Here is an 11,722-nt window from a genome sequence, read left to right as displayed (position 1 = left end):
CCAATTTATGTAGCTAAATTTGCTTTTGATAAATTAGGGACTAGAACTTAGGTCCGGTTGATAAGCTCTTTGACAGTATAGCTAGGACTTAGAGGTGACTTACAATTTTAAATATTGGCTTTTTCACTCAGTGTGGTAAAGTGTAGCTTATTTGTTTGAAATTTCACTTTTAAAATTCTAAGATTTAAATTTTGACATTTTGCCGCTCATCTGAGGCTTGTCTTTAGGCACTGGGCCAACATGTGTTTAGGCTCTGGGCCGACATGTGTTTAGACACTGAGCCAACATGTCTTTAGGCTCTGGGCCAACTTGTCTTTAGGCTCTGGGCCAACTGTATTTAGGCTCTGGGCCAACTTGTCTTTAGGCTCTGGGCCAACATGTATTTAGGCTCTGGGCCAACTTGTCTTTAGGCACTGGACCTCCACTGGTTTTTTCAAGGGTTTGTAATATCATCAAATGTTATTATCTGATCATCTTATTATTTGTTAAAAATCAGCACCTGACTCACCATTCTCTTCTTAGTCTTGTCCATGCTGTTTTATCTTAGTTTGGATTCTCTGCTAGGCTAGGCTCCAGTCCTAAGTGCTAAAATATTAGGATTGTGTAAATCCTTAGGCCATATCTGCATGTTTACCAGGCTGTATGATTTTAGTAAATAGTGTGCTATAAAAATCAGAGCCAGCTTGTCATGTCCTGGTATGATGTGTTTAGATCTGTTGGTTTTTGTTAATACTCTCATCAGGCCTGTAGCACTCATATGATGTGTTTAGATCTGATGGTTTTTGTTAATACTCTCATCAGGCCTGTAGCACCTCACATGATGTGTTTAGATCTGATGGTTTTTGTTAATACTCTCATCAGGCCTGTAGCACTCATATGATGTGTTTAGATCTGATGGTTTTTGTTAATACTCTCATCAGGCCTGTAGCACTCATATGATGTGTTTAGATCTGTTGGTTTTGTTAATACTCTCATCAGGCCTGTAGCACTCATATGATGTGTTTAGATCTGTTGGTTTTTGTTAATACTCTCATCAGGCCTGTAGCACTCACATGATGTGTTTAGATCTGATGGTTTTTGTTAATACTCTCATCAGGCCTGTAGCACTCATATGATGTGTTTAGACCTGATGGTTTTTGTTAATACTCTCATCAGGCCTGTAGCACTCACATGATGTGTTTAGATCTGATGGTTTTTTGTTAATACTCCTCATGCTCATTGAAAGTTATGGTCCTATCATTTGGTAGTAAATTATTAAAACACAAAGAACAAAATGTTTTTATAAGTAGGGTTTTTCTTAGGGCTAATTCAATGATGTCACTGAAATTATTTTAGAGTTGGATCTTTCCCCAAAAAAATCTTTTTATAATTTCAATAAATTCTTGCAGAATGGCAGAACAGATTAGTGAGGACCAGTTACAAATTGAAGGTGGTCAGTGTCTTGAGAAACATGAAATTAGGCATTCTATTACAAAATGGAACAGAACAAGTGGCAAAAGACTCTGAAAAGAAGAAAAGAAAATCTGATTATAAAAGTAAAGCAATATATTCATCATGGCTTGCTCTTTCATTATTTTCACTGGTAAGTTTGGTCATTGAGGTGTAAGCTAAATATTAATTTAATATCCACTTGTTATGATTATACCAACTACAGCATGTAACCACTGGTCCGTCCATACTTAGTCCACTGTTTCATATAAGTCCTTCTCTACTGTGTACATTGGCTACCTCTCTTCCCTTGTGGTGTCCATCTGATTGATTTCCTGGGGTAAGGTGTCCTGCCCTGCTGCATGTGTCTGTAGCCTCTGGCTTCACCATATTCTTTTGTGTTTTACTAGAGATGGTGTTTAACCAGACAATATTAAGCACTAGCCACAGGCTTTGTAATAGTTATCTTCTCTTGTTTTATGAAGTAATATTATGGAACCAGATAAATGGCCCATTGAGGGAGAAATACATGGGGGGCTAGGTTGATAGTGTTGTCTATTTCTCTAAATTAAAACCAAAACCAAAATTACCACCTCAACTTCAAATTTAACCGGAAACTAAAAATGTCATTGAAAACAGATTTTTATCCAGAATCTGCGTTTTAATTGGATTTAAGCATGATCTACATGTAGTTACTGCATATTGAAACTAAATATACTAAATCTCAAACATGACAAAAGTAGCATTAGTTTTCTTTCAGGCAGCTGAGACTCTCCCCCCGAAACATGTCTACCGTCCTTTTCAACAAAATAGAATTTATATAGAAAATATACTTTTACCAGTGTTCGACCCCTCCCCAGAAAATTTAAACTACCACCCCCCCCCCCCCCCCCTCCTCTCCCCCCGAAAATTTAAACCACCCCCCTCGCGGAAGGAAAATGTATGAAAGAAGAAACAGTGGTAGCATTTGTAGAACATACAGACTAAAGTAAACCTACTTCTATAATATAAACCCGCTTTAGATTATTTCCTACTATATGTTCCATGTGATGTCACGTTTCGTTTTCTGTATGATTATGAACATTTTTACTGTTCTTGTGTTTTCTCTATAGTAAAAGCGTTCCAAACAGAGTGATAGACAGTGGAACTATTATTATAGATAATCTGTCAAATATAAGAATAATTACAAAAAGCTAATTCTTATTTCTTTGATAAAATTAATGAACAGGGACTAGTTGTAGGACAAATTGGACCAACATTTTTAGACCTTCAAATCATCACGGGTACAGATGTGGAGAAAGCTTCAGCTTTTTTTACTGGTGGTTCTGTAGGCTATCTGACTGGCTCTGTTATTAGTGGCGCTATATACAATAAAGTAGGTTTAACTAGAACTCTATTTAAGTTTGTATTTTACATATAATATAAATAATTTTAAAAATTATTTACTTCCATGCTTAGTTACTAAGAAATGTGCATATCTGCATTTTTAAAAAACAAAGTAGAAAAAGAAAATATTATATTTACAAATGAGTAAAAAAAAAAAAAAATGATAACTAATTTTAAAAAATGTGGAACATCATAAATTTCTGATCACTAACATTGTACAGGTTGTTTGTGCTTAAAAAATATTTCTGTATATCTTGTTTTCAGGTGAATAGAAAGTTAATGCTATTTCTTGGTCTTCTGCTACTAGGGGTATGTAGCCTAACCACCCCCTTTTGTAGTATTTATGCGCTTATGATTGTTGTGCGGACTTGCTCTGGCGTTTGCTCTGGTTTTGTGGATACCAGTAAGTACCAAACATTTTTATGTTGGCTATCTCTTATATTATGTAAATGTAATGTTAAACCCTTAAAAATATAATTCAGCACATACTGACAAAATTCCTATGCACGAAAAGCATAGTAAAGTAATTTCACATGTTCCCTCAAAAATTGAAAGTTAATTCTTATACTTACTAAATTAAACTCTATTTTCAGTAAGTTTAATTTTTGCTTTTAAAAATCTATCTACAGCTACTAATGCAGAACACATGCGGGTGTGGGGGCTGGATGGACAAGTTCTTATGCAGCTTCTTCATTTTGCCTTCGCATTTGGAGGTGTGATATCACCTTTATATTCTGAGCCATTTCTCACAGAAAAGGATGAAGAAGACACTAGAAATTGTACTCATGAATCTTGGAATGTGAAGGAAAATAACAATTCACTCAGCTCTCAGCCCCAGTCAACCAATGTTCTCTATGCTTTCATCATAACTGGTACTTGTGTTATCCTTTCTTCTCTTCCATTTCTTTACTTCAGTGTAAAAGACTCCATCAGAAGAAAGAAGAAGAAAGCAGTCATAGAGGAGAAACCTGTCCAGAGGAAGCTGCCACTACCAGTCTTGTTATTTACACTGTTGGTTTTGTGCTTGTTTTATGCCCTTTATTGTTGTGTGGAAGATACTTTTGCTTCATTCCTCATGACGTTTTTAGTCAAAGAGTATTGTTATGTGACCAAATCAAAAGGGGCCCATGTAACATCTATTTACTGGGCATCATTTGCTGTGTCAAGGTTTTTATCTATATTTATATCTAAATTCATCATAGCTGTTAATCTATTATTTATTTGTTGTATGCTGATGTTAATATCATTTGCATGTTTTTACATAAGTGCTACATTTGCTGTTAGTGATCCTAATGCTATCAATGCTGTCATATTTTTTACTATTGTGGTGGGCTTGAGTATGTCTGCTGTATTTCCATCTGGGTTTTCATGGACAGAGGCAGAATTGTTAAAGGTAACTGGATGCGTTTCTTCATGCATACTTGTATCAGCCTCTATTGGAACTATGGTTAATCCCATAATGCTTGGTTATTTAATGACTCACTTAAGCAATCTATGGTTTTGTTATTTATTACTTGGTGAAACTGTGGCTCTTTGTTGTGTATTTATATTCCTCAGATTATTTAATAAGCTTTACATTAACAAGACATATGGTTGCATACAGTCTCCCCAACTTTCTATACAAGTCTCAGCTGAACATGGCTCATCACTTAAAATGAGCAACCCTGATTTGTAAAATATTTTTAGAAGTAGTTCTCCGGTGCTTATGAACCATTAAAATAAAAAATACAGATCAGTTACTAGACTTAAGTTTGATTTTGTCTGTTCAATTTTGTTAAACAGGTATAATTGTACTGAATCAATCTAATACATGCCAGAGCATGACCTACAAAGTCTTTATGTTGTATGGGGGAGAAAGTAAAAGCAATGTAGCACCATAAAACACAACAGGAGGCAGAGCTTATTTAAAATAAACTTTCTGGTTAAATAACACTACACATTTACTTGCTACCATTTTTTTTTATTTCATTTTTAATTAACAATATAGCAATAATGGTACCTCATCATAATTACAAAAGTGGATGTACATAGTGATGATTTTTATGTTGCGGGTACATACTAGTAGGTTTGTTATCAATTACTATGGGTTCCTTGAGCCTTGAACTATATAAACAATACATCTACTATCAATAAGTTACAAACAATTCCATCTATGCAACATTCAAACATACCAAACCGGTCTTGAGTTTTATGTAAAAAAATACTAGTGTCAAAGAACATTATTTTGTAGCCTGTTCTAAATAAGCAATCAAGTCATTACGTTCATCAGCTTTCTTTAGGCCTGCAAAAACCATCTTTGTGCCAGGTATATATTTCTTTGGGTTTTCAAGATATTCAAAAAGGGTATCTCTAGACCAGGTAATACCTGTGAAAACATTAAACACATTATTTCATTTTTTTTTAAAAAGTTAATAGCTATTAAATTCCTTGGAAAGTAATACACATTATTTCATGAAAGCAAGGTTATATAATTACAAATTAGTCAAATTCTTGTCCACTTTCTTTGCCCTTCAAACAACAATTTTAATGTGTGGCATGCCAAAATTATTTAACACTCACAAAAAAACATAAGAAAATACTGTCATTAGTACTCTATCTTTAATACGTTGGGTTTCACAAAGCTAATAAGTTAATGTAAGGAATAAAATAATATAATTTTATATACCTTTGCTTTTGTTGGCATTTGTGTATGAAAACCCCTCTGCCTTTCCAGTAGGACGTCCAAAAAGACCATGTAGATTGGGCCCTGTTTTGTGTTTACCACCAGCTTCTACAGTATGACACTGCGCACATTTTTTGACAAATATATCTTTTCCCTTGGCAACATCTCCCATTTTTTTAGTTGCTGAAAGTTAAATGACTTGTTAGTAGGTCAGTGTATCATTAAAATGCAATCCAAGCACACACATAATAAAACTTTGTAAACTTTAAGCTAACCATTTAGAACCAGAAATTTAAAAAAACAAAGCCAAAAAAATGTTATGATAATATAATTAACATAACATTAAGACTATCTTGTTTCAACAAAGTTTGATATTTGTGTAGATAATGAGCTTTAGTGCCTTTAAATGTATGAAAGCAATGTAGCTTCTCAATGGTTTATGTTTTTTGGTCAGCATCTTAATTATTATAGTAGACCTATAGATCTATTTTTAACTGGGTTATTTTGAGTTTATTACATAGTGGATTTCTTATAGGCCTACCAGTGTGCTATAAAAGGGGATGTATTGTAAGGCTACACATGTTTTGTCAGAACTAACCCTGTTCCTACTAACCCTACCACAAGACCTAACCCTAATTTCTAACCATAAACTAGACTACAAACAAACACGCCTTTTTATGGAAGAGATTTATATTGACCATGGGTATCCAATCAATCATCAACATTTAATTGTAGATCTAGAATATATCTATAGGCCTATCTCTTGCATCATAATTCTTTATAGTCTTATAGTAGGCATTTGGATGAGAATTTCAATTTTTTTTATAAGTATCAATAGCTGGCACACTAGTAAACTAAGCTAATTTAACATAACTTTCTGTGCAAAGTCATTTATGACTGAAAAAAATTCCAAAGTCAGGTCAGCCTGTGGCACCCTCCACTGAACTTGACTGAAGGAAAAAATACTTGACCTTTTGTTGTTTTAATTAGTGGTAAAAATGTGCTTAACATAACCCAAATAAGAGTAATAAAAATTTGAAATTTAATTTTAACTACTGTTGTAAAGCAAGATCAACAGCTTAATAAACATGTGCTTTCTTGAGGGGGTGTGGCACATTGCTATTGGAAATTTATACCAAGTTACCATTCATACTATTACTTATACTTTCAGTTTAAAAAATAAAAACCATCATCAATGAAGAAAACGTAGGCCTAAACATTCTAATTTTTTAAGTACGACATATAGTCATAAACCTAGCAAAATTAATTGCATTCTTGCAGAGCACACTTTTTCACCAAAAAAAAAAAAAGATGATAGACTCTAGTCTCTAGAATCTAGAGGAGCTTACACTTTTCGGACACACATAGCGAAAAAACGCAACGTAAAAATTCCATGCGGTCTCATTCAGTAACCGCTTAACATAGAAAACAAAAAAAGTATCATATCTATCCGCAACCATTCTACTTTAATAATGTGTGTGTCATTTTGTATTCATACGCATAGAACTTAAGCTATTCTTGTTATAGTGACTGGGGGGTCTTAACGTGTGTTCGAACACATGTAATACAGTTTTACATGTGTTCGGACACCTTTACCCGTCATCGGACATAGCACTTTTTATTCATTTAGAATAATTTAAAGTCAATTTAATGAATAAAAACATATATTACATGCATTTATATTGTGTTATTGATTGTTTGTGAGGTAATTTTAATAGTATAAAACCTTTTTCCCACACTCCCAAAGTTCATCCCATTCAGCCATTGCGGCTCGCGCAGTACGCTGCTAAGCCAGCCAGGTCACATGATTCCCCCTCCTCTTTCGCATTCCACTGCCTTCTTGACCTTATTTTGACCCTTTCCCTTCAATAACCAGCCCCTTTTATGCTCTAAATTCTTATTTAGTAATATTTTTGTGTTGCTGTCCGGTCCCATGTAAGGCCAAATAAGTTAGCGAACACCCCTTTTTTATTGTTCAAGCACAAAAAAACCCATTAACCTTGACATTTACGATGTTCCATACATATATAGAAGCTATTTATAGTGTAACCTTTTAGCTAAGCATTGATTGGTTCAAGTTTTGCCCCTAAGTCCAACCCTAGGTCACTTCATCCGGCTGGTGTAAAAATAGAAATGTGCGTACCATGCAACGTTAAAAAATTTCTAAAAATAATTCTTGAGAAAGGAAACGGAAGTACTTGACACGGAAGTGTTCATAAATGAGCAGTTTACGTGCAGGCGCCGTGGTTTCGCGTGAGACATGCTAATTAAAGTTTCTATGAGCCAAAAACCGACGAAGTGTTCGCTCCTACGTAATTTTTGGTGTGTGTCCGAAAAGTGTAAACTCCTCTAGGTCTAATAAAATGGCATTATTGACGGGTGATTATTTACCAATTTTACACTTAACACTTAACACATCTCATAAACACAAGTATTACCAGATCAGATAACTAATGAGTAAAATTGATGCTTTTCTGGTTTGATACCGAAGCGGCACTTTTGAGTTATTAAAAAATTGATTTGAAGGACAAGAATAACAGATACTTTCTAGATCTAGTTGCAAGTGATGTAATCATTTTTTAAACTAAACTGCCAAAGCCGAAGCGGTAGACAACTGAAACCAGACTCTAGCGGTAATCTTTATTTTTTAATTTGAATCTCCTGAATTTATTTAAGAATTAATGGCCAAAAGTATGAATGGTCTACAATTTAGCAAATTAATTATAATTTATGAACTTACTGTGCTATTAAGATTTCTAGATCTAGGTATTAAAAGTCGGTGACTGTCGGAAGCCTGCCTAACGTGAGGACTGATAATGGAGGTCACCCCTAGTTGCAAGAATGGGGAAGATCATACGTCATTGTAATTTGCCAGATAATATTGTGTGCATATGTAGTAAAAATTAAAATTAAACTTTTCAACTAAACACACACACAGATCTATACTATATGCCAATATGCACATTATCATTAAACTATCATATTTTGAACTCAATGTTGTAACAATTTAGAATATTTTAAAATAAGATACTACTTTGGTAAAACAATAAACAATGTAGCTTATGAAATTGAATAATCTTTAATAAAATTAAATAGGCCTATATTACCTTTTAACTAAAAGTAACAGCATATTGTAAACACGGGCAGTTGTTACAAAAATATGATGTGGTTTTTTTTCTCAACCTAAATGACTACTAATCTCACATCTCCAAAAATTGTATTGCAGACTAATATTAAAACAAGGACATTTTTTTTACTAAAGGTATTTTTTTTAAATAACTACTTCTGCTTTAATAGGATCATGCACGTGATCAATAAAAAAACCCACACGCTACTTATCCTTTAAAAATATATCCGATATTGGCCTGTTAAATTTAAATGGAACATCACCCCTCATATATTATAAATATAATATAGGCCTGAAACCTCCTATTGTCTGTACCCCTGTCTACTTATGGCGGTGAAACGGACACTTAATATCAAATATTGCTATTTCATTCACACACCATAATAAGCAAAAAAAGAATAAAGAAAAGTAAATGATGTGTAAACTCCTATAAGATAAATTTCACCCAATTACTAGATGTATAATTTCACAGGATGGTAAATGTTACATTTACATTTTATATGTGCCAATGTGGCAATTTTAACATTGTAAACTGGAAGAGTTCACTTTATGATGTCAAAGGTTATTTCCTAACAGAAAACGTGACAAACTTATGAAGGTTAATTTATAAACGGGTAGACATAAGACATAAGTTATATAGATCTAGATCTAGATCTACGTCCTGATTCATGATTTTGCCGACACGACGCGTTCAATGCTATTGTTACCGTGCCTACTATTGTTACCGTAATTGAATAAATAAATAAATGTACTCGAACCCTAACCTCCGCCAAAACCTGACACTACGAGTATCAGAGGCGTCGCCAGGCGGGGTGTGTGGACCGCACCGGGTGACACCAATAGGGAGGGGTAACACCAAGACAAACAATTGCAAAATATATAGAATAAAATGCTTTTTGCCAGTTCAATTAACAATTAATTAGAGTTAAAAAGTCTTTTACGTTTTAAATTGACGATCCCGACAGGGGGGGGGGGGGGCGTCGAGAAAAACCATGAAATGTTTCTTTGTTCCTTTTGAATTAGAATAATGTGTTCTCAAATTCACGCAAAATGGGGGGGGGGGGGGTATATATATATATATATATATATATATATATATATATATATATATATATATATATATATATATATATATACAGATATAGATATTATATATATACATATATTATTATAGATATTAAATCTATAGCTATATAGATAGATATTTAAATATGTATATATTCTGAAAAAGTGAAGTCGAACGTAAAAGAAAAGCGGTTAATCAGTTTTTGTGTTTTTTCACTGTTCGATGGCGTCATGTTTAAATAGTCTTTATGCCCTTGCTCAATAGGCCTACAGCAGGGATCTCCACATTTTTCGGCCCGAGGGCCGAATTAACTATCAAATAGAAGTTTGGAGGCTGACAACGCGCCCAAAGTCTAAATAAAAAGAATCAAAACATGGATGTTGTTTTTAATTAATTATTTAATAATATTTTATTTAGTTGTTATTTAATAACACATTGATTCTCTACACATGTACACCTGTATTAGTGGGAATGGTGAAATTGTTTCTTGGGTGCCTTCAGGGTCCGCATATCTAGTCAATACGTACTATAGCTCTAACCATATCACTCTATCTCATTCATAAATAGGCCTACTTGTAGTTTTAGTAAATTTTGCCTATTAAACACAAACATAAAGCAGAAACCACTTTGTAATCCTAGCATTCCAGGCACACCCCCCCCCCGAAGAAAGTATACCGCCCCGCCGAATGAAATGGAATTTATATAGAAAATATATAAATATATACTTTTAAGTGTCCGCCGTCCGCCCCCGGAAATTTTAGCCCACCCCCCCCCCCGAGAAAAAAGTCTGGAAGAAACACTGTTTTATACACACCTATTGCTTTTAAGAAGACAGACAATTTCATGAACTGAAGAAAATAACGTAAAGCGCTTCAGTCCAACAATGATAGAATGTGTACTGAGAAGTTAACTTTTCCGTTCACGGGACATCTAGCGGTAGAGCGCTATAATGTTAACCATTAAGTCTCAAGTTTGAATCCGGGTTCAAGTCAATAGACCGTTAGTTAAAGTAAAGGCGGCAAGGCATGGTGCTGACCGCGGTTCCCAGAAAGAACCGCAACGGAAAAAAGCGCAACGGAAAAAAGCGCAAAACAAAAAGCGCAACGGAAAAAAGCGCACACGGAAAAAAGCGCAAAGAGAAAAAAGCGCACACAGAAAAAAGCGCAAATAGAAAAAAGCGCACACAGAAAAAAGCGCAAACAGAAAAAAGCGCAAACGGAAAAAAGCGCAAAGAGAAAAAAGCGCACACGGAAAAAAGCGCAAAGAGAAAAAAGCGCACACAGAAAAAAGCGCAAAGAGAAAAAAGCGCACACAGCTTGGGACTAGGGAGCATGTACGAGATACTCCGTGTAATGCCAATATCAAGGATAGTTTTATGTTTATTTATTCGAGAATAGTCGTTGAATAAATAGTGAAGAAGAAAAAAATAGACGTTGTGTCAAGCGATTATCGCCTGTATCGTGGTGATGTAAATGCACATGGTAGTGGTATGCTTTAAGTGGTAGTATATCGCGTCAGGTCAAACACAACACTCTCACAGCAGCCCTAACAATCATGTATAAATGTGTCATCTAGTCCTTATAGGTCTTTGTGCGAAAATGGCTCTTTTTGCATTTTTCGGTGTGCACAGTTTTCTGTGTGTGCTTTTTTCTGTTTGCGTTTATTTATTTTTTGCGCTTTTTTCCGTTGCGCTTTTTGTCGTTGCGCTTTTTTCAGTTTGCGTTTTTTTTCGTTTGCGCTTTTTTCTGTGTGCGCTTTTTTCCGTTTGCGCTTTTTTCTGTTTGCGCTTTTTTCTGTGTGCGCTTTTTTCTCTTTGCGCTTTTTTCCGTTTGCGCTTTTTTCTCTTTGCGCTTTTTTCCGTTTGCGCTTTTTTCCGTTTGCGCTTTTTTCCGTGTGCGCTTTTTTCTCTTTGCGCTTTTTTCCGTTTGCGCTTTTTTCTCTTTGCGCTTTTTTCTGTGTGCGCTTTTTTCTCTTTGCGCTTTTTTCTGTGTGCGCTTTTTTCTCTTTGCGCTTTTTTCCGTGTGCGCTTTTTTCTCTTTGCGCTTTTTTCCGT

The 11,722-nt window shown here is 34.7% G+C and overlaps 2 protein-coding genes across 2 annotated transcripts; one reads left to right on the top strand and one right to left on the bottom strand.

Moving 5' to 3' along the window:
* Nucleotides 1-89: 89 nt before the first annotated feature.
* LOC131932367 (sodium-dependent glucose transporter 1A) lies at nt 90-4,553 on the top strand. Its single transcript, XM_059289288.1, has 5 exons — nt 90-94; nt 1,389-1,582; nt 2,657-2,803; nt 3,079-3,217; nt 3,444-4,553. Exons 2-5 carry the CDS (start codon nt 1,451-1,453, stop codon nt 4,487-4,489), a joined length of 1,464 nt encoding a protein of 487 aa, XP_059145271.1. The 5' UTR covers nt 90-94; nt 1,389-1,450; the 3' UTR covers nt 4,490-4,553.
* Nucleotides 4,554-4,753: 200 nt separating this feature from the next.
* LOC131932374 (cytochrome c) lies at nt 4,754-8,358 on the bottom strand. Its single transcript, XM_059289298.1, has 3 exons — nt 8,217-8,358; nt 5,480-5,659; nt 4,754-5,179 (listed from the first exon to the last, which is right to left on the bottom strand). Exons 2-3 carry the CDS (start codon nt 5,646-5,648, stop codon nt 5,034-5,036), a joined length of 315 nt encoding a protein of 104 aa, XP_059145281.1. The 5' UTR covers nt 5,649-5,659; nt 8,217-8,358; the 3' UTR covers nt 4,754-5,033.
* Nucleotides 8,359-11,722: the final 3,364 nt, after the last annotated feature.

This window comes from Physella acuta, unplaced genomic scaffold, assembly GCF_028476545.2.
Source record: "Physella acuta isolate Inbredline_101_S28 unplaced genomic scaffold, ASM2847654v3 ptg000105l, whole genome shotgun sequence".
NCBI classification, from domain to species: Eukaryota; Metazoa; Mollusca; class Gastropoda; family Physidae; genus Physella; species Physella acuta.
Note: the sequence above shows the minus strand (reverse complement) of the source record. Positions and strands in the feature narration are given on the sequence as shown.

What these genes read in the sequence shown, in the direction of transcription:
- LOC131932374 (XM_059289298.1), bottom strand. Translation starts at nt 5,648, where the DNA reads ATGGGAGATGTTGCCAAGGGAAAAGATATATTTGTCAAAAAATGTGCG. An exon ending in AAATGCCAACAAAAGCAAAG is followed by an intron (nt 5,180 to 5,479) that starts GTATATAAAATT and finishes ATGTTTTCACAG; the next exon opens with GTATTACCTGGTCTAGAGAT.
- LOC131932367 (XM_059289288.1), top strand. Translation starts at nt 1,451, where the DNA reads ATGAAATTAGGCATTCTATTACAAAATGGAACAGAACAAGTGGCAAAA. An exon ending in CTCTTTCATTATTTTCACTG is followed by an intron (nt 1,583 to 2,656) that starts GTAAGTTTGGTC and finishes ATTAATGAACAG; the next exon opens with GGACTAGTTGTAGGACAAAT. An exon ending in CTCTGGTTTTGTGGATACCA is followed by an intron (nt 3,218 to 3,443) that starts GTAAGTACCAAA and finishes ATCTATCTACAG; the next exon opens with CTACTAATGCAGAACACATG.